At 35.6% G+C, this 20214-nt stretch overlaps 2 protein-coding genes across 2 annotated transcripts in view; one reads left to right on the top strand and one right to left on the bottom strand.

Moving 5' to 3' along the window:
• Positions 1-2455: 2455 nt before the first annotated feature.
• Positions 2456-6853, bottom strand: LOC306854219 (uncharacterized protein). Its single transcript, XM_079392054.1, has 4 exons — positions 6305-6853; positions 5332-5560; positions 3943-5077; positions 2456-3792 (listed from the first exon to the last, which is right to left on the bottom strand). The coding sequence occupies exons 3-4, from the start codon at positions 5070-5072 to the stop codon at positions 3606-3608; spliced, it is 1317 nt and encodes a 438-aa protein (XP_079248180.1). The 5' UTR covers positions 5073-5077; positions 5332-5560; positions 6305-6853; the 3' UTR covers positions 2456-3605.
• A 6028-nt stretch (positions 6854-12881) lies between these two features.
• Positions 12882-20214, top strand: part of LOC306853831 (alpha-2-macroglobulin-like protein 1) — a gene marked incomplete at both ends in the record, with an annotated part of 38394 nt that continues 31061 nt past the window's right edge. Inside the window, 3 exons of the mRNA XM_079391475.1 lie at positions 12882-12942; positions 15824-15989; positions 19501-19684. Of these exons, the coding sequence (XP_079247601.1) occupies positions 12882-12942; positions 15824-15989; positions 19501-19684 (411 nt within the window). The remainder of the gene's footprint in view (positions 12943-15823; positions 15990-19500; positions 19685-20214) is intronic.

Genomic DNA, 20214 nt, shown 5'->3' with positions numbered 1-20214 from the left:
ATTTCTCCTTTTGCGTTCCACAGTAGAATAATAAAATAAAATTATACAGATTTGTAAAGACATGAGGGAGAGTAAAAGTTTACAGAAGTTTCATTTTTGAAGCTCCAATTAAAAAAAAAAAGTGTGCGTGAAGATCTTTTTTTTCTGTTACCGTTTCTATATAACCTTTTGTGCAATGGAAAGGTTCCATGGATGTAAAAAATTCTTCATGGAACCATAGATGCCAGTAAAAAATCTTTATTTTTAAGAGTGAAAACTATCCCTTGACAAATTCCAAGGGCCATAGATAAGAATCACTTTTACTCGCAGGCTTCTGTAGAAAGATGTGTTGGGTGTGTTTAAAAACACAGGCATTCTACCAACACACACACACTTTGAAGCGATGCCAGACTGCTTCGTAATTCCTTCAATCATGATCAGCTGGAACGCAAACACAATGCTGAGTGAAATGCCCTTTGCCCTGAGGGCCACAAGTTAACGCCTTTAAGCTTCTCACGCACATCCTTCTCCGCCCTGCATTCCCCAGCTCTGTTTCTTCAGAAGTCACATCACACACTGCCTATTAAAAGACTGAATGAAATCCCGGTTACTGGAAATAAAGACGGCAGGTGCGATCCACCAAAAGACTTGCACTTGCATCAGAAGATTCCAGAAATAAAATATTGATTTTAATCACACAATTGCTAGTTGAAATTAAACATGAAGAATGGGGGTAGATTTGAAATATTAAAAAATAATCCATTGTGTTCTTACTCTGAAAATATCTAACACACACTCATGTATTTTGGGGGAAAGACATGTTATTCAAAGATAATGTGAATATATTCTTCCACGCTTGTATAATACTTGTTTCATCTTCAGAGTTAAAAAACAATAGACAGTTAAATATCTAACAAAAATAGGGATGTTTGCAATTATTTGCAATGCCTGCTTTCTCTCTTTTTTGTATATGATTATGTATCAGACAGACTCTATGGATTGACAATAAGATTGCTTTAAATAAGTAAGAGAGGACGGATATCAAAACACCCCAATTAAGAACTATAATATATTTAAATATGAGCTCTTCATGTATAGGATGACTTTGCACCATTCAGTTTAGGTGGAATAATTGAAAAAATTTTTACGGGGCCATCTTGTCATCCCCGGGGCCAGTAAATTGAGCTATTATCACATTTCTTAAATACATATTAGTATTTTTAAAGTAATTAATGCAACATGTTGTTTTAAAAAAAATATTGTTTTTCATTATTATTTAATTATGCATTTTATCAGTTTAGTTCACTCTTTGAGACACTGAAAAATCACTGAATCAGAGTTTGAACAAGAATGGAATTTCGCCATATAAAAATGACCGCATTTAAATGGAATTCTGCTGAATTAAAGACTTCTCTTTGGAGACTTTACAAATTGATTTCTGATTTAGCTTTTTGAAGTCACGAATTATCACGTGGAAAAAAGCAGAACATTGCGTGATATTTAAACATTGCATTTATCTACACTAAAAAAAACAGTGTAGAAATAATTTACACTTACAAATTGATGGTAAATAATAATATCTATTAATAACAATAATAATAGTTATAATTCGAAACATCATTTTTACTGTGTATTAGTATAAGACCAGATCAAATTTCAAGACTGATTTTTACAGAGATATATGTATTGTAAATTAGAGGTTCACACATTTTGTGCTGCTTTTGTATGTTTTCTATCAACGGTTAATACAGTGGGCTGTGAGCGCTGTCATCTAACTGAAATAAAAATAACAGCACGAGCGCTGCCTGCCGTCTCATTTATTCCTTTGATGCCATCATGAGGCCACATCACACATTACAGCCAGCCACATGTCTAACGCGCTACAAGTTTGATGGAGAAATCATAATTAGGCTATAATTGGCTATATACAATCAATAGCTTGTTAAAAGAGTAGCAGTTCGACAGCAGTTTGCCGTCGATTTTCTGCTCAAAGTACTGTAAGCATGTTAGCCTGAATACTGAAAATGTAAATAATAATAACAAATTTAAATTATACTCTAATAATAAACACAACATACTTTAATAATGCAATAACACTAATAACGAAGAAGAATTTGAATTTATAGGCTACATTACAAAAAATTGACCACTCTTTCTTACAAAAGCTTTAACAAATGGAAAGAAAAAAAAAATCTGTTCAACAGCTGGGAATTATGTACATTTTAATTTTAAAAAAGGAATAAAATGTTTTTAAAATGTTTTGATAGATTTCTAATATTTATAATGGAATTTCATCAATCGGTTTCAGATATTTGTCTTTAAATACCTTGTAAAAATTACTTTCCCCCCTAGTGGTGTTTATTTTGAAAAACTGTTCTTTTTTTCTTTCTGAACAATCATCATCTTGTGTGTGGTGTGTGTGTGTGTGTGTGTGTGTGTGTAAGCAAGCGCAATAATTATTCATCACAATATTCATAAAATATTTAAGAATCATTTATTGACATTTTAATCAACCAAAAATAAGAATTACTGCACAATATAATTTGTATTTATTAATCAAGTGTTGGTAGATTCTGAAACACATTAGAACCTGCAGAAATAAATGCATTCAGATTTGCTACGCTTGTCTGTTTTCAGAGGCACAGTATACTACTGTAGTAATGTGCACCTGTTCAAATAAGTTGAAATCATTCAAATTCTTCAGAATTTTAAGTCCTGTAGCAAATGACAGTGATTGTTTTCCGCAAACCTGCATAAAAACAATCTATATCTCATACTGATTACACACATTAATTCGAAACAAAAAAAAACAAAAAAAAACAAAGCACTTTTTTTTTTTTGAAAGCACTATGCTAATGAGAATAAAACCAATGGGCAAAATAAAAATTCTACATATTGTCATAATGCACAAAAGCATTCATTTCATATTTTGGGTCATGCAATAAATTGTAACCCATCATGCTTTTCAATGTATTAGACATGCATTCCATACCTGAGCCAAAAAAAAAATCAGTCATTAATATGCTATAAACCTTCATGTATAATATATTTTAAAGCAATTTCATTATAACTGCAAAAGCTGTTTCTCCTGTATTCTAAATATAATTACATGAGATATTTCACAAATAAAGGTGAAATAGAAGAAAATACATGAAAATATAAAGCAAAAAAGACATTAGGTAGTGACATTATACATTGCAGTGCTTTGCATTATTACAATAGTAAGAATTTTGACCATGTCGCTACATTATTACAAATTCTGATTTTTTTTGTGATAAATAAAGAACGGAGCAAGCCTGTACAGAATATCTTTCAATAAAAGTAGCACAGATTGCGTTCACTAAAACAAACCAGTAGGGTTAAAGAAAGAAATTCAGTCAAATCTTGAGATGGGCAGCTTTTCCTTAAATATATCACTGTAAATTGAAATACCAAGCTAGGTCATTAGAATGTATTCAAGGCTATCATCACAGTGCTTCAGATATTATGCTCTCAGTTTCATGAAACCATGCGGCTTTCGCTTTGGAAAAACACAACCATTTTAATACACGAGCTCTTGTTTTTTTTTACTAATAAAAAACATGCTGTCAGAGCCTGGTATAAGTGAAATGCTGGTAAAAGACGGTTTAGGCACTGGAATCCTCTTTTAAGCGCTGACTGCGAGCCTTGTACACTTCAATCAGGAGATCTTTCACATACTGAATCTCTCTCTCTACAGATTCTGCTTTGTCCCGAAGTTCTCTGTTCCGCCCTTCCAAACCATGAAGCTCCTCCTCCAAACAGTCCAGCTCCACCCTCTTACGCTGACGATACCTATTGTTTTTTGGCAACATGTGTGGAATAAAATAACATGGTTCAGATTTTCTGCTCGTTTGAAGCAAACATGCTTGCTTTTTATTAACTCATGCAATATTCTAGCACTTTCATTTGACTGAGTCACCAAAAACAAAGTGGGTACAGTACCTGTGGGCAGCAGACTTGTTCTGATCCCTCTTCTTCTGCTTGCGTTCTCCATGGTTTCTCTCCAAGGAACCTACTTTCACATCTGGCTTAAACACACACTGACTTTCCCGTGACCTTTGTAGTGATTTCTGAATGGGCAACTCCAAAGAGGACCCAACACTGTCTCCGGACAGACATTCAAAGCTTTGATCCCCAAGGCATTCGTGGTGCAAGTAGTCATTATTCTGGATATCAACAGCCCCAGTTCTGATTGGCTGATCGATTTCATTCATGAAGCCATGATATGGCTCTAAATTGGCAGCAATCTGATGAAAGTAGCACTCGGCTACATCGGACTGTTTATACGGCGGACAGCTCTCGCTCTCAGCGCACTGCAAAATGGGCATGGCATTCCCATCGTGGCCGAGCATCTTCATCCCGTGGCTCTGGCCCTCCCGCCTGTGGTAGGGCTCCAGGGACCCGCCGAGATCATAACTTCTCATCATCTCTGTTCGGTAAAACACATCTTCCGTAAAGCAATTTTTTTCTTCTTCCTTCAATAGTATGGCACATTCTCGAACCTTCTTTGCGCTCGTGTGGCTCTTTCCGTAGGATTTGTCGACAGAGCTCTGGTCAAAAGCCAGCTCTGCATAACCTGAATGAGTCCCTTTGAAAGTCCACGTTTCCTTCTCGAACACCTCGACATCCTTACATCCGTTCGCTGATATTCTTTGGCTGTTGCAGTGTGTCCGAATGTAGCTGTAGGGGCCAGGTCGAGACATTTTCGGTCGGCTCATGGAGCCCCCACAGAAGCCTCGCAGGTCGAGATCTCCAGTTGCTAGGGAAACCAGCCTGGGATTTGTTTCAGATTGGTTTACATTGTACGAAGCGCAGGGTAACTGATAGTGTGACTGCGTAGCCATAGCTTGTAAGCTTTTGTCACATTTTTGCCATTTCTCCAATTTCATAGGTGCCGATTCATACAGGTAATAATCCTCCAGTTGAGCCAGTTCTTCTTTAAGAAGAGTGGTCATAACCTCCAAGTCGGAGGGCATTTGGACATCATGCTCCAGAGGTGAATGTGGGATAGAGGAACCAGGAGAGGATTCCGTAGAAGTTGAGTTTGGGTAAGTGTCAAAAGTTTTTGTCATCCAATCTGTAGAGAAAAACAATCCGATTAATTCAATAAAAGAATTATATGAACACACAGATGAAATATTTTCAACATGCATGGTTGCGCAAATGGTCTATGGATAGCTATATATTTTCTGTTAAACTATGCAAGTAGCAATAAAAAAAAAAGAAACGATCACCAAAATATTTGCTTTACTTACTGTACGCCATTAACACATACGCTGCAGTGCGCTTCCCACCAACAATCGGACAAAATAAAAGTGTCGTACTGCTTACCAATTTAGTCCTACGTCTGCGCAGACTCCTCCCTCCACCTATGATTGGCCTTCGTTAGCCAGTAGGAAAGAGGGAGCTCTTAAGCCGGCTGTGCAAATGAGGGGAGTCTTCCTGGGAATAATCTATGCCGCCACAATTTGCTGTATTCCGGTTGAAATGGTGAATTGCGTACAATGCATGAGAGTCGAAGAAATGCCACATACAGGAAAGAGATGCGAAAAACTGAAACCTATATGAAAAAAAAAAAAAAATGCAGTTGTTAATTCCGCTTTCCAGGTGTCAAAAATTTTAATAAAAACACAAGCTCAAAATTTAATTTTATGGAATTTCACTTTTTTCCTACTGAAAACACAGGGTCATGAAATTTTTTCATTACGTAAATTAATTATTTTAACCTAAATTGACAAAATTATTAGGATGGAGTGCAATACGTTCTAATAATTTAAATAAAAAATCAATCTAAACATTTAAATCTGAATTTGACCTTTTGCTAGAGCTCATTTGTTATTCTGTAATATGATACCTCTAGTCAAGTTCAGTGCCAAATGTGAAACAAAGGTTAGAATAAAGTCTTAAAATATTAACTACAAAAAAATATGTTTTTATAGTTCAAAGTAAAAAAAAGAAACATGTCTGTACTGTAGTTTATACTGTAAGTAAATGTAATTTAAAACTATAAAACGATATTGTGTTTTATAAACCCACTCAGTGGCATCAAAAGTGCCTAAATAGAGGATTATTACACTACATTATTGAAAATGAAGCTTGATAACAGTACAGAAAATATGTAGAAACTCAGTGAAGCAATTTTAAGTGCACTTTCATAACAAAACGTCATGATTAAACCCATCTGTATACATTTCTGAAGGTTATTCCTGTAGTTCAGAAACTCTGAAAACTAGTTAAACTGAGATATACACTGTAGCAGGAAGTTGCAGCTCCTATAGAAGTCTGAATGGAAGTTGACACTTACTCCATCGTGTTGAGGTGATCCGGTCTGAAGAGCTTCTGTGAGCACAGTAAACCGCAGTGGAGGAGCTCACGTTTTCAATTTAGTAGAACATTGTCTCACTCTTCTTCATTTGATGTCGAGACTGATCGGTTACACGATAAATCGTTCAAAAGTTTTGGAGAACAGAGGAGTATCACGTCAAACCAAACAGTAACCGCATCACATGAGCTCGTATCCTTCCGCCGCCGCGCCCCTCAGCACAGAGTCCAAACTAACGGAGCAAGTTCAATCCGAACTCCAACCTCGAGTCCATATATCAGTCAGTGATGTCCCGCTTGATCTCGATTAAAGTTCACTGCATTCGCGTTTTAGAAATGCATTTCCTTTTTGAAATGTAGATGATAAGTAAATTCTGATGATTATTAAAATGGGTCCAGATTGCCAAAACCAGACTGGGTGTATATCGAAGCACAAATCTAAGCACACAGACGCTTGTAAAGCACTATTTAACCACATGCGACGAGGAAGGACACTATATTACACTATGGAGATGTAACTCTTGTTGCAGCCCTGTTGCATCAGACCTGCTGGAATGTTGCCCGAGTTGAAACTTTGTTGCCACATTTGTCCTGATCCGTTTATGCTTTGGACATGTATAATGAGGTTTCATCTTTAAGACCATTGTTTGCAAAAGGAAAAAAAAAAAGTCAAGACTTTTGCTGTAAAAACACTCATTAGCTTATTTTGATTCGTACCACACTTCCACTTCTGTATAAAAGAGACCGGGGCTAGTTGTCACAAAGGCTGTATCTCAGAAACAACAGGGTTTCGAGTCAAAAGTCCAATTACACAAATGCATGTGTTGCTCTAGATGTGGCTTGAATGTTGGTTTCAAACATCTAGTTCAAAGATGTCTTACATTTTTTTTGTGTGTGGGTGAATTCTGTCCACTAAACTAAAATTAGACGATCATCATATTTATTCTGTAGCTGTTGGATGTCTAGAATACATTCAGACAGGTGTCAAGTAGATAGGCTAAAAGGACATTTAACTGAAGAGCTGAACTGTGTTTTCTGGACAAGGGTGACAGGTTGGGGCAAGCTGTCACATTTATTTTAAATGCATTTTAAATATACTATGTCGGGGTCAGTAAGATTTAATAATAATAAAAAAAAAATTAATTCTTAATTCAGCTAGGATGCATTGAATTAATTAAAAGTGACAGTAAGAACACATTTACACTAATACAAAAGATTTCCAATAAAAAAAATGCTGTTCATTTGAACTTAATCAAAGAATTCTGAAAAGAAATATCCTTGTTTCCACACACATATTAAGTTGTTCAAATTTGATAATAATAAATCTTTCTTGAGCAGCAAATCAGCATATTAGAATGATTTCTGAAGGATCAGGCGACATTGAAGACATTGATTGTTATCACAGGAATAAATTACATTTTAAAATATACTCAAATAAAAAGACTTTAAATTGTAATAATGATTAACGATGTCACTTTTTTAAACTGTATTTTTGATAAGATGAATACAACTTTGGTGAGCATACAAGTTTTTTCTCAAAAACAAAATGTCAAAAAAAACTTTAAAACGTAGTGTATTTATATTTACTTTTATATTTCTGCTTTGCGTTTCATGAATTGTTTTATGGATTTTTCTGTTTCATGTTTTCATAATTGTTTTATTGTGCACATTTTGCTCTTATGTGTTTTAATGGCAGGTTTCACTGACAACTTACATCATATTATGTGACAACATGCCCCAAAATTATTATTATTATTATTATTATTATTATCCCTGGATTAACGGTGGAAACATCTTGACTCATCTTGAGAAATATTCACTAGTGAGTAATGTGTCTAGCACCATTCTCCACAATTAATCTCTACTGCATTTCCCAAAAGTGTTAAAAACTCAAAACAATAAAATACATACACATTACAAATGAATACTTATTGTATTTCAATGCATTTTTTTTAAATAGTAAACTTAGTTTAGATTATCTTTAAATACTGAAAAATACCTAACTGTGAGAAATGTTGAAATATCAAAGCATGAATTTTAGTTTCATACTCCATTACATTAAAACTCTGATACGAGTTCATGCTTAGATCCACTGCACACTTCTCACTGTGTGAAACTAACTACAACTGATTGAACCACCTCTTGCCCTGTTGCCAAGCAAGTCAAAGTGAATACTGCTCTCTTGCTGATTTCTCATCCTGTTACCGGGGTCTTACTTTTTTTTTTTTTTGATCTTCTTCAACTTTACAATTTTCTATTGCAATGGATGATCAATCTGCATGCACATTTAAAAAAATTAATATTTCTAGAGTACATCATGTTTCAGCTCATCTCTGAATAAAGTTTATTGTTGTGTCCCACATGCTCATGCTGAAGATGTACATTGTAAAATATACATTATATAATCATGTGTTTTCTGAACAAGAAGGAGGTCATTCTCAGATTCTGAGTGCCCTCTATCTATCAATGACACTCCACTGCAAACTAGTGCCTTTCACATCTGTCAGAGGAAAACCCTTTTGTTTTATTTTTTAGCATTTCATTCCTTGTGATTTGTCATCATAACAATATTTGCAGTAAGAATAGCTGTTTTGTGATATCCATCCTTGCTTCGCTGCCATGAAGACTCTGGTACATTGATAAAGGTTACACCATAATTTCATCACCAGCTTGCAAAGAATCCTGCCCCCATTAATGTTTTATGTTCTATCTGGGGTAACATTAGAAATGCACACATGGGTTGAAAGAAATTCTGTTGCTAAGGTGCCAGTTATACTCTTACATCTGTAATTAGCGGGGAATTATGATAATTTTTCTCTTTTTAAAATAGTGTTTAAATGAGAGAATATATCAAGGCTGAGTAATCAGTTAGTGAGATTTCACAGTGATATCAAATGGGAAAAGAAAAAAAATCACATTGTCTACATGAGAAAGATGAATGATTTTATTTCATCAGATCAACTGCCAACTCACTATTTTATTTAGCGTGGACAGACACAAAACTAGAGAGTCTGATTTTATTGACAGAACAAATATATATAAATACCAAATCATATGAGTGACTGAAAATGTCACAAGAGAGTTAATTATTATTTTTATCTTTACCTTTATTTTAGTATTGACATGTGAATAATAATTGTTGCACTTTATTATTTGCCACTGGTAGGAGCCATTTTACACACATGAAATTTGAAGATTTTTGTTCCTCCTTTTTAATTACAAAAGCACATATAATACTCTAAGAGGTATATTTATTTACATAAGCCTGACTAATTAATTAGTGTATTAATTGCTGTAATCAAGAAATGCTGGTGGTGCGTCATAGGTTTTCCAAAACACCAGGGATGGAGATACATTTATTATTTACTGCTCATATTCGTAATCCTTTGCAGTCATTTACTGGACTCATTATTTTTTATCTTATTTACTTATTGTACTTGCAAACCAACTGCAGCTCATACTGTGAGTTTATATGTTAAAAGTTACATTGTTTCATCTCATATTAACTTTCATATTAATATATTTTCAGTAGTGCAATAAAGTGCAATACATTATATAAAATATATATTTATTAAAACAGTTGATTTTTGAAAATGGTAAACCTTCCTTTTTGCATTCTAAGATGTGTAAAATGCAAAGCAAACATGCAGCAAAGGTAGAGGGATTGTCACTGTTCTGTGACAGTGTTCAGGCATGTAACCTGCAAAACAAAGGTGAGGAAGGAGTGTGTTTGACAGCTCTTTGTTGCCACTTTTCAACAGATGACAGCTGACAGGTGCGAGGTCTATATACTACTCTGAAGTACTGAAGTACTCTGCTTCAGCACTCCTCTGCTTGTTTTCCAGCATGCATTATTTGCTGAATCCTTAAGAATCTATACAGAAGATTAAATACCACACCCATTTCCTGTGTGCTGTTAAGCTCAGAAAAATTGATGTTGTTTGAAATGGACATTGAAATGGAAGTTTATTAAAAAAAATGGTATTTGCATTTTAAAATTATACCTTGTTTCACATTTAACTTTCACAGTTGACAGAGAGTGCTTTATTTATACCTTTATATCAGAAACTTTCTGTGAAAGGATGAAGAAAATAAGACCGTTTTGGGGAAAATTCTTTGAATTCAATACATTCTGAATGTATTGAATGATAAATATTATTAATCATTCATATAATAAATAACATTTCTTAATTTTGTATCTTAACAGACCTGAGTTAACCTCATGTTGTGTTCCGAACATTTTGACACGGAGAGGATTTTCTTTTTCATTTTTTTTTTAAATGCTAGTTAATGTTGTTGCATTGGTTAAAATCTTACTGACTTTGCTCACACAGGCTGTAATAGCTTCACATTTTTATTCATTATTTTGTGCTTTTTCCCCCACCTTGTTACACTTGCAGTGTCAAAAGTGTCTCGTTACGACATATTATTATCAAATATTGGATTCAGTCTTTTTAACAACTTCTTTTCCTTAAGTTAGCGCAGGTTTTGTATTTCTTTTTGGAACTGATTAATCATAGGCCTCATTAATCAAAGCTCATGCACCTCAGTTTTTAAATGAATATTGCCAAAAATAATTCCACTCAAAAACTGTGCATAAACTCAGAAAAGAAAGTTCAGATCAGTGAGACCTGTGTTCAGTCAGTTCCCACACTGTAAAAATGTTTCTGCATAACAATTTCAAATTTGTTGAGATAACTAAAAAAGATTGACAAAAAGATTTAATCCAAGAATTGGTGATAATGTAGCGTTATGAGAAATTTTTAAAAGCCTGGTTATTTTTCCCCAAGAACACCAATTTAGGTGAAGAATTTACAACAGATCACAGGGGTTAAGTCATTGAGTCTTTTTTATTCTGCTCAATGTTAACTCTAATCTTCAGTGTGATGTCTGATTGTTTATCGAAATGAACATTTCTAGATGAGCAAAGGCGGCAACCAGTAAGAAAAATATATGAATATATTAGATACATAAAAAAAAAAAAAAAAAAAAAAAAAAATATATATATATATATATATATATATATATATATATAAATAACAGAAGAATAACCTGAGGTTTGCATGAAAAAAATATCTTCATGTTATTGCATTTGACAGTCCAGTTCAGATCCCTAATAAGGGAGCCATGGCACAGCTGCTTCTTGGTGATGCAACTGTTACAAAACAAATTTAACAAGATTTGAAAATACCAAAATAACCAAATATTCTGTAATTAAATGGCCTAAAACTGTATCTGTGAATTATGAAATATTGTATGTATTATAAGCCTGTGTATTATCGTTTAATTTTATTTGTCTAGTCCTTATTTAAATTTGCATTGCAGGTTAAATCGCACGGTATGGGATCAAGAGTTGAGTCTGATGTTTATGGTCTAATTATTTTGTATTAATCTGTTTTGCCCCATTTTGTCATGTTTGTTCTGTTTCATTGCAGTACATCAACAAACAATATTTAATATAAAATATTATACATTAAACATTAACAGGACATTACAGATAACACTCTAAACACTATACAAAATAGATTTTTTTGTTTTTTTGCATACACAAAACGTGTTTTATTTAACCAGTGGGTGGTACTGGCTTGGAAAGCTGCTCCTTGTTGTGAAATAATCTGTGTGTGTCACATGTACCGCTGAATTTATTCCCACTTGTTTGCATCTTGGTTGCTGACACACATAAACTTGTGACACTTGTGAACAGGCATTGTCTTTGGCACGGTCATTAACAAAAAACAACAACAAGATAAGTACACCAAAGTCTCCAGATTACATAAACAATCTCTAAAATAAAGAAGTAAAAATCACATATAACCCGTTTAGCAGGAAATGGGAAGAAATACACCTCCAACTTGGTGATTCAATAACGGACTGGATAATTAGTGAGGTGTAGTGTCACTGAAACAAAAGCTTTCCTCACCCAATGCTACATTTTCCCAAATACACCTGTGAGAACCCACACCCTCTAAAACATACTAAATGTCTTTGTGTCTACATGTCTTTGTTCATGCACACCACAATCCCAATATGATTCAAAACTTCCCAGGTAGCCAAAACGGTTTGGAAGAAACGGTTGAAGAAACAACTCGGCCCAGCTGCTGTTGCCAGACTCGGCATGGACATGGGATGAATGATGCCCCAGGATCGGCCCAAATACACAATCACACAGATGAGAAATTAAACACTTAGCCAGTACTGGTCTGAGTCTGGGTACTGAAACTGAGCCAACACCACCGCATTGGGCCACAATCACACCGACGAGAAATTAAACACTTAGCCAGTACTGGTCCGAGTCTAGGTACTGAAACTGAGCCGACACCACCGGCATTGGGCCACAATCACGCCAACCAAAATGGTACACTTAGCCGGCACTGGTCTGACACTGAGTACTGAAACTGAGCCAACACCACAGGCATTGGGCCACAATCACACAGACAAGAAATTACCAAGACAGCAAGCAGTGTCGGTCCAGATCTGGCCCATATATGGACCGCATGGATTTCACACGGGCCAGATCTGGGCCAAAACTATGTTGCTGTCTGGGTAAACACTTAGCCAGTATGGGTACTGAAACTGAGCCAACACCACCAGCATTGGGCCACAATCACGCCAATCAAAAAGGTACACTTAGCCGGCACTGGTCCGACACTGGGTACTGAAACTGAGCCAACACTGGGTCACAATCATGCCCGACACCTAGTCGGTACTAGTCTTGTTTACTAAATTAAAAGAATATATATACTTACACTTACTCATACAGAATTACAACTTCTAAAATATGTGTATTAAAGACTCCTTCCAGTTTTTATATAAAACCAGAGCTTTGAATAATTTGTTTTGTTAAGCCTACATGTACTTATGCATGCCAACTAAATATGTCACCTTTACAAAGATTAAGGGTTTGGCCCTTACACCATTTCTACCGACTACCCCGTGAATTACCCCATAACATCCATATGTGCTCCTTTTCCCCAAGTATAAAAATTACACAATGAAAATATGAGTGATATTTATGAGATAATTTATTTGAAAAAGCAAACAAACAAACAAACAAAAAACTCCAGGAGCTTCCTCATGTAAGCATACCCTAAAAGAGGGACAGATTGACAGAAAGAGAGACAAAAAGGGGAACAGACAATGGCACGTCTGGTTATTCAGACAATCTCGAGCATTCAGGCCCGCTCTTTTCTTCCCCATCTCTGTCCAAAGTGAACAGCAGCCATCTTTTGATGAACTTTCCAATCTCTCCATCTGATGCACTGCCAGTACTTGCATTTCTTTGCACTGATTGAAAAAAGAAAAAGAGATCAGTCACAATACTATAGACCAGTGGTGCCAAACTCAATTCCTGGGGGGCCACAGATCTGCACAGTTTAGCTCCAACCAGCTCCAACTCACACCTGCTTGGAAGTTTCTAGTAATCCTGAAGACCTTGATCAGCTGGATCATGTGTGCTTGATTATGGTTGGAGCTAAACTCTAGCACTATGTCAGCAAACTCACAATTATAGCTTTATTATAAATAAACATTACTTAGATATTATATGTGTAGAACGGTTTATTAAAATGATATTATATGTTAGATTAGATCAAATGTTTACTCACCAGGGTAGCAAGTTCTTCTGGCAATTAGCAGCACAAAAAGCCCGCCAGGTTTTGTCATTAGATGTCAAAGCTAGTGCGCATGTTTTGAAACTCATATTGCAAAAATAATGTTAAAGATCCCTTAACCACTTTAAGCGTGTTTCATTATATGAATTAAATCATTAATTTTCAAATGTAGTTAAAGAAAAAAGACAATGTTGGATAAAAGTAAATAATAATTATAGGAATTAAAATAAAAAATACACTAAAAAATAACATAACATGGGCAGGTAAAAGATATTCCCCCAGTTTCACAGACAATGCTTAAGCTAGTCTCAGACTAAAATGCATGTTTGAGCGGTCTCAACTGAAAATATCTTTCTCTGACATATCTTAAAATATGTCAGTGTCATTGTTCTGTGTCAAGATGCACTCCTGTAATGTTTTCTTCTAAGGCATTTTTGTAAAAGTTGCTTAAATATCTTAATTTAACTAAGGCCTAGTCCTGGCTTAAGCTAAACCCCGTTTGTGAAACCGGGCCATTATGTTTAAGTTTAAGTGTCACTACATACTAATTACCACATTGTAAACGGAGACCCACCCCCAGCACTCAACCTAAACTGGTCTGGGTATGCATGCCCATATCTCAGCCAAAATCAGACCAGCCCTTGGTTCGTAATCGGGCCGAATGCGGCTAAATGTGCCATGTCTCAATGCAAATCGGGCCAGATCCGCACATCCAAAGCCTAGCCAAATCTGGCAACCATTACTGGGCCAGAGCTGGCTCACTTTCGGTGAGCCGCTGCCAGAACACAGCCGAGTGGCTACCTGAGTTGGTTTTAGGGCTCTTGATATTGCACGCACCAAAAATTCAAAAAGAGAACTGACACACTAATTGAAATTTAGCACATTTCCGGAGATTTCGTGCACATTTTTAGTGGTTTGATGTTCTGCTGCATGACATTGCAGTTTTTTTCCCCAGCAGTGCATGTCGTGTTAAGTCACACCTTTAACAGTCAACAAATGAAAGTAATTATAAATAATTTGATGCAAATGCTATAATGTCTGCATTATCCATAAACCGTATCAACTGTATTTTTTTAAATCTACAAATTATACTAAACTTTTGATTATTTCTGGATGAAATACAAATGTTGAATAGTAATTTGAATATTATATTATAGTATACATACTGTATATTTGACATGTAGATGAATGAGAAAATATCCTTGGATAATTTTCACAGCCTACTTATTTTACGTACTTATTTATTAAGTTTATAATGTCTTTCAAAATATAACAGTATTTGTATAGTGCATTTTAATAGTTTAAGAGCATCATGAACAATAAATCATGACTGCCTGATAAAAAAAGATTCCAAAACTTAATTTAATTTAATAAATGCTGTACAATTGATTGTTTTTATATTTTTATTTTTTATATTATAAATTTATATTTTAATTCTTATTTCATTTTTAAAATAAAGGAATATTTTTATGGTGGATTTGAATAGTTAAAGATGTTTGAGAAACAAGGATTAAAAGTCATTATTAATAATAATAATAATAAATGAAACAATGCATAAAAAGGAATAATGAAAAAAGTAAAATAAACTATTTTATTATTTTATTTTATTTTCTTTATTGTTTGCTTTTATTGTTTAACTTATTATTGAAAGTTTCCAGGACTTTTAATGTTTTATTTTATTTTATTGTTTGCAATGCATAAATTCCCCAAGTGTCACCTAACTCGAATGGTCAATACAGCTTGTTTGTCAAAATAATCTTTGCAAACAACATAAAAAGTTAAACTCATTCAGCCTCTTTATAGTGAATCACTGTCCACTTGTCAATCCCAATTGATCCAACTACTCATCATACCAGTTGCTCAACTTTCCCTCCCTCGGTGTGGTACGACAGGGAGGAGGACTGCAGAGGTGTATAAAGTGCGCTCTGGTGTGATGGGATCAGTGGGCGAGTTCTCTGCGCATGTGCCGGACTGTCTGCTCAGGATGCTGCTGTCGCTTCTGCCGTCGCTGCTGCTGCTGCTGCTGCAATGCTCCTTAACGAGTGGAGCCACCGATCCGTAAGAACCTTTATTATTATTATCTTCACAAATGTAAGATAGCAGAAGGTAGAGTAATGAGGGAAAACGCAGGTCGAGGACTAGACGAATGTCTTCCACAACTATAGTAGACACTGATGAAAAGTTTACGACAACTGCACTAAAGTGTTCACACACTCAACACTGTAAATATTTTATTTTTAGATTCACGGTAAAAACTTACCGGAAGAGAGACACTGTGACGATGTCGCAAGCAAGCATTATGGGAAGCATTTTCGTGACCATATTTTGCATTAAATAATATTATAATATGTAATTTTAGCTATTAAATCTGTGAGTTAAAACAATATTGGCCTATTCCACAGCTCACTAAAAACATAAAGAGACAAGACAACACACAGTGTTACCCATATGAACACAAAAGACCATCAACATCACAAATAAGACTAATTAATGATAATCTAAAGTAACTGAAATTACAAAATAGAATCATATGTCAAGGTTTGTGCAGGGAATTCTGGGAATGCCCATTTACCTTTATTAGTTTGCTCACCATGACTGCATAAAAGACTGCAGTAAAAATAATTTTGCAAACTATTATTGCAATTTAAAATATCTGTTTTCTATTTTTTCTATATTTTAAAATATAATGCATTCCTTTGAGGGCAAATCGAATTTTCAGCATCATTACTCCCAGTCTTCAGTGTCATTAGAATCATTGGAATATGCTGATTTGCTGCTCAAAAACATTTCTTATTATCAGTAATATTGAAATCAATTGTACTGCTTAATAATTGTGGTGGGAATTGTGGAGTGGAAACTTTTTTTTGAAGGAATTTTTATTCAGTTTTATTCAGCAACGATGCATCAAAAGTATAGGCAGTATAGGTATGTTGCTAGGGTGCCCATTTGAACTTTCTATTTATCTAAGAATCCTAAAAAAAAATACACGTTTTTGATAAAATATGAATCAACAAAATCTGTTTTGAACTTATAATTTAATAATTGATAAAAAAATAAAACTGTGCAGCATCCACATATGTGACCCTGGACCACAAAACAAGTCATAAGTATTTGTAGCAATAGCCAAAAATACATTGTATGGGTCAAAATTATAAATTTTTCTTTTATGCCAAAAATCATTACGATATTAAAGTAAATTTTCCATTATTTTTTCGAAAATTGATTTTTTTTTTTATGACAACAGATATCAGTGGCACTGCCCGCTTATCCTTCAACACTTCAGCTTGGTCAGAATTACATGTGAATCTACAGGTTAGTGTTGGTTTTGTTTACTGACATGATGTTTATAAATTTTTGATTATTAATATACATTGCTAAGGACTTCATTTGGACAAATATAAAGGCAATTTTCTCAATATTTAGATTTAAATTAGGCGCCCTCAGATTCCATAGTTTTTAAATAGTTGTATCTTGGCCACATATTATCATATCCTAACAAATCATACATCAATGGAAAGCTTATTCATCCAGCTTTTCAGATTCATAAATCCTTATGACTGGTTTTGTGGTCCAGGGTCCCATATTAGAATGATTTAATTTCAGATTCAGATTTGCCATCACAGGAATAAATTACATTTTAAAATATATGATAGCACATTTCTGATGAGCGTAGAGCATTTAAGCTCGAAACGTCACCTGAGAACATAATTAAATACTTCTATATCTCTGGAGCTGTGGTGTGCCTACTTTGATGTTGTCGTCTCTATTCTTATGTGGTGGAGCACCCACATTGAGCTTTTTTGGCCTAATTGATGTGCACTCTTGGACTGTTTTTTTATTTTAAAATACACTGAACAAAATTATAACACTTTTGTTTCTGCCCCCATTTTTTCATGAGCTGAACTCAAAGATCTAAGACTTTTTCTATGTACACAAAAGGCCTATTTCTCTCAAATATTGTTCACAAATCTGTCTAAATCTGTGTTAGTGAGCACTTCTACTTTGCCGAGATAATCCATCCACCTGACAGGTGTGGCATATCAAGATGCTGATTAGACAGCATGATTATCGCACAGGTGTGCCTTAGGCTGGCCACAATAAAAGGCCACTCTAAAATGTGCAGTTTTACTGTATTGGGGGGGGGGGGGGGGTCTGAAAACCAGTCAGTGTCTGGTGTGATCACCATTTGCCTCACGCAGTGCAACACATCTGATCAGGTTGGTGATTGTGGCTTGTGGAATGTTGGTCCACTCCTCTTCAATGGCTGTGCGAAGTTGCTGGATATTGGCAGGAACTGGAACACGCTGTCGTATACGCTGATCCAGAGCATCCCAAACATGCTTAATGGGTGACATGTCCGGTGAGTATGCTGGCCATGCAAGAACTGGGATGTTTTCAGCTTTCAGGAATTGTGGACAGATCCTTGCAACATGGGGCCGTGCATTATCATGCTGCAACATGAGGTGATGGTTGTGGATGAATGGCACAACAATGGGCCTCAGGATCTCGTCAAGGTATCTCTGTGCATTCAAAATGCCATCAATAAAATGCACCTGTGTTCGTTGTCCATAACATACGCCTGCCTATACCATAACCCCACCACCACCGTGGGCCACTCGATCCACAATGTTGACATCAGCAAACCGCTCACCCACATGACGCCATACACGCTGTCTGCCATCTGTCCTGTACAGTGAAAACCAGGATTCATCCGTGAAGAACACCTCTCCAAAGTGCCAGACGCCATCGAATGTGAGCATTTGCCCACTCAAGTCGGTTAAGATGACGAACTGTAGTCAGGTCGAGACCCCGATGAGGACGACGAGCATGCAGATGAGCTTCCCTGAGACGGTTTCTGACCGTTTGTGCAGAAATTCTTTGGTTATGCAAACCGATTGTTGCAGCGGCTGTCTGGGTGGCTGGTCTCAGACGATCTTGGAGGTGAAGATGCTGGATGTGGAGGTCCTGGGCTGGTGTGGTTACACGTGGTCTGCAGTTGTGAGGCCGGTTGGATGTACTGCCAAATACTCTGAAACACCTTTGGAGACGGCTTATGGTAGAGAAATTAACATAAGAAGTGCTCACTAACACAGATTTAGACAGATTTGTGAACAATATTTGAGAGAAATAGGCCTTTTGTGTACATAGAAGAAGTCTTAGATCTTTGAGTTCAGCTCATGAAAAATGGGGGCAAAAACAAAAGCGTTGCGTTTATAATTTTATTCAGTGTATATTAAAATAGAAAACAGTTATTTTAAATTGTAATACTTTTTCATAATATTACTATTTTTACTGTATTTTTGTTATTACAAAAAAAACAGCCTATACATTTTACTATTATATTTATTTTAATTATATTTTAATGTAACACTATATGTATTGTCTGGTTAAATATAATATTTTTTCTTTTAGTGCCACATTTATATTGCACCAACCACTTACACAACATTTACTTTTTTTTCAAGCAGGCTCATGCAACACTAAACTTATGCTAAAAAAGCATTTTATTGTCATTGTATGATTTATGCAAGTCTCTGGATGTATTTCTTTGTGTTTTGTATTCTTTCAGCATCTACCTGGTGACAGTCACTTCCCAGGCTGTGGGTGGCAGCACAGAGACTCTGTGTGCACAGATCCATGAGCCCAAAGAACCGCTTTCTATAGTGGTAATTTTGAGGACTGACAATCGCAACCTGACCATTATACAACAGGACTCCATTAAAAGGGATTTCTACAAATGTGTTCCTTTTAAGGTCGGTATACTCAGTACAACTTAACATAACAAAGAGTGAATGGGCTGTACTTACAGTACACTGGTACAGAACATATTGTTATGCTATAGAGTTACAGATGTCATGACCCTTTTCTACATCATGTCTGCACAAATCTTATAAATTTACATTAAGGTTAAAGAGCCTATCTAGAATGAGATATAAAATCTAGTTAAGGTGCGAGTAAAACCCTAAAACTTCTTACATATATTTTTCACCTCTAAATTGTTCAGTGATCCCTGTAGTTCCCTATCAGTCAGTCACGTTCGACATAACGTCAGTGTGACTGACTAATGGGAACTCGCTCGAGAGCCCAATCATCTTCGAGTGTTAACAAAACAAGCCAATGACAGTTGGCGTGCGTGTTTCGCCACGCGCACCCCGCCCCGCAGTGCGGGTATAAAAGGAGAGCGCGTGCAAACGCACATCAGCTTTTCGCTTCGGAGCCGAGCCTTTCAGCGAATCTCCGAGAGTGTGCTACAAGACAGCATTTGACGAGTGTTGGTGTTACG

Source organism: Barbus barbus (genome assembly GCF_936440315.1).
Source record: "Barbus barbus genome assembly, chromosome: 34".
Lineage (NCBI taxonomy): Eukaryota > Metazoa > Chordata > Actinopteri > Cypriniformes > Cyprinidae > Barbus > Barbus barbus.
This window is presented reverse-complemented; position numbering and strand designations above follow the sequence as displayed.

Coding starts and splice junctions, on each gene's coding strand:
- LOC306854219 (XM_079392054.1), bottom strand. CDS start 5,072: ATGACAAAAACTTTTGACACTTACCCAAACTCAACTTCTACGGAATCC. Junction 3,793..3,942: donor AACAAGTCTGCTGCCCACAG/GTACTGTACCCA, acceptor AAAAAACAATAG/GTATCGTCAGCGTAAGAGGG.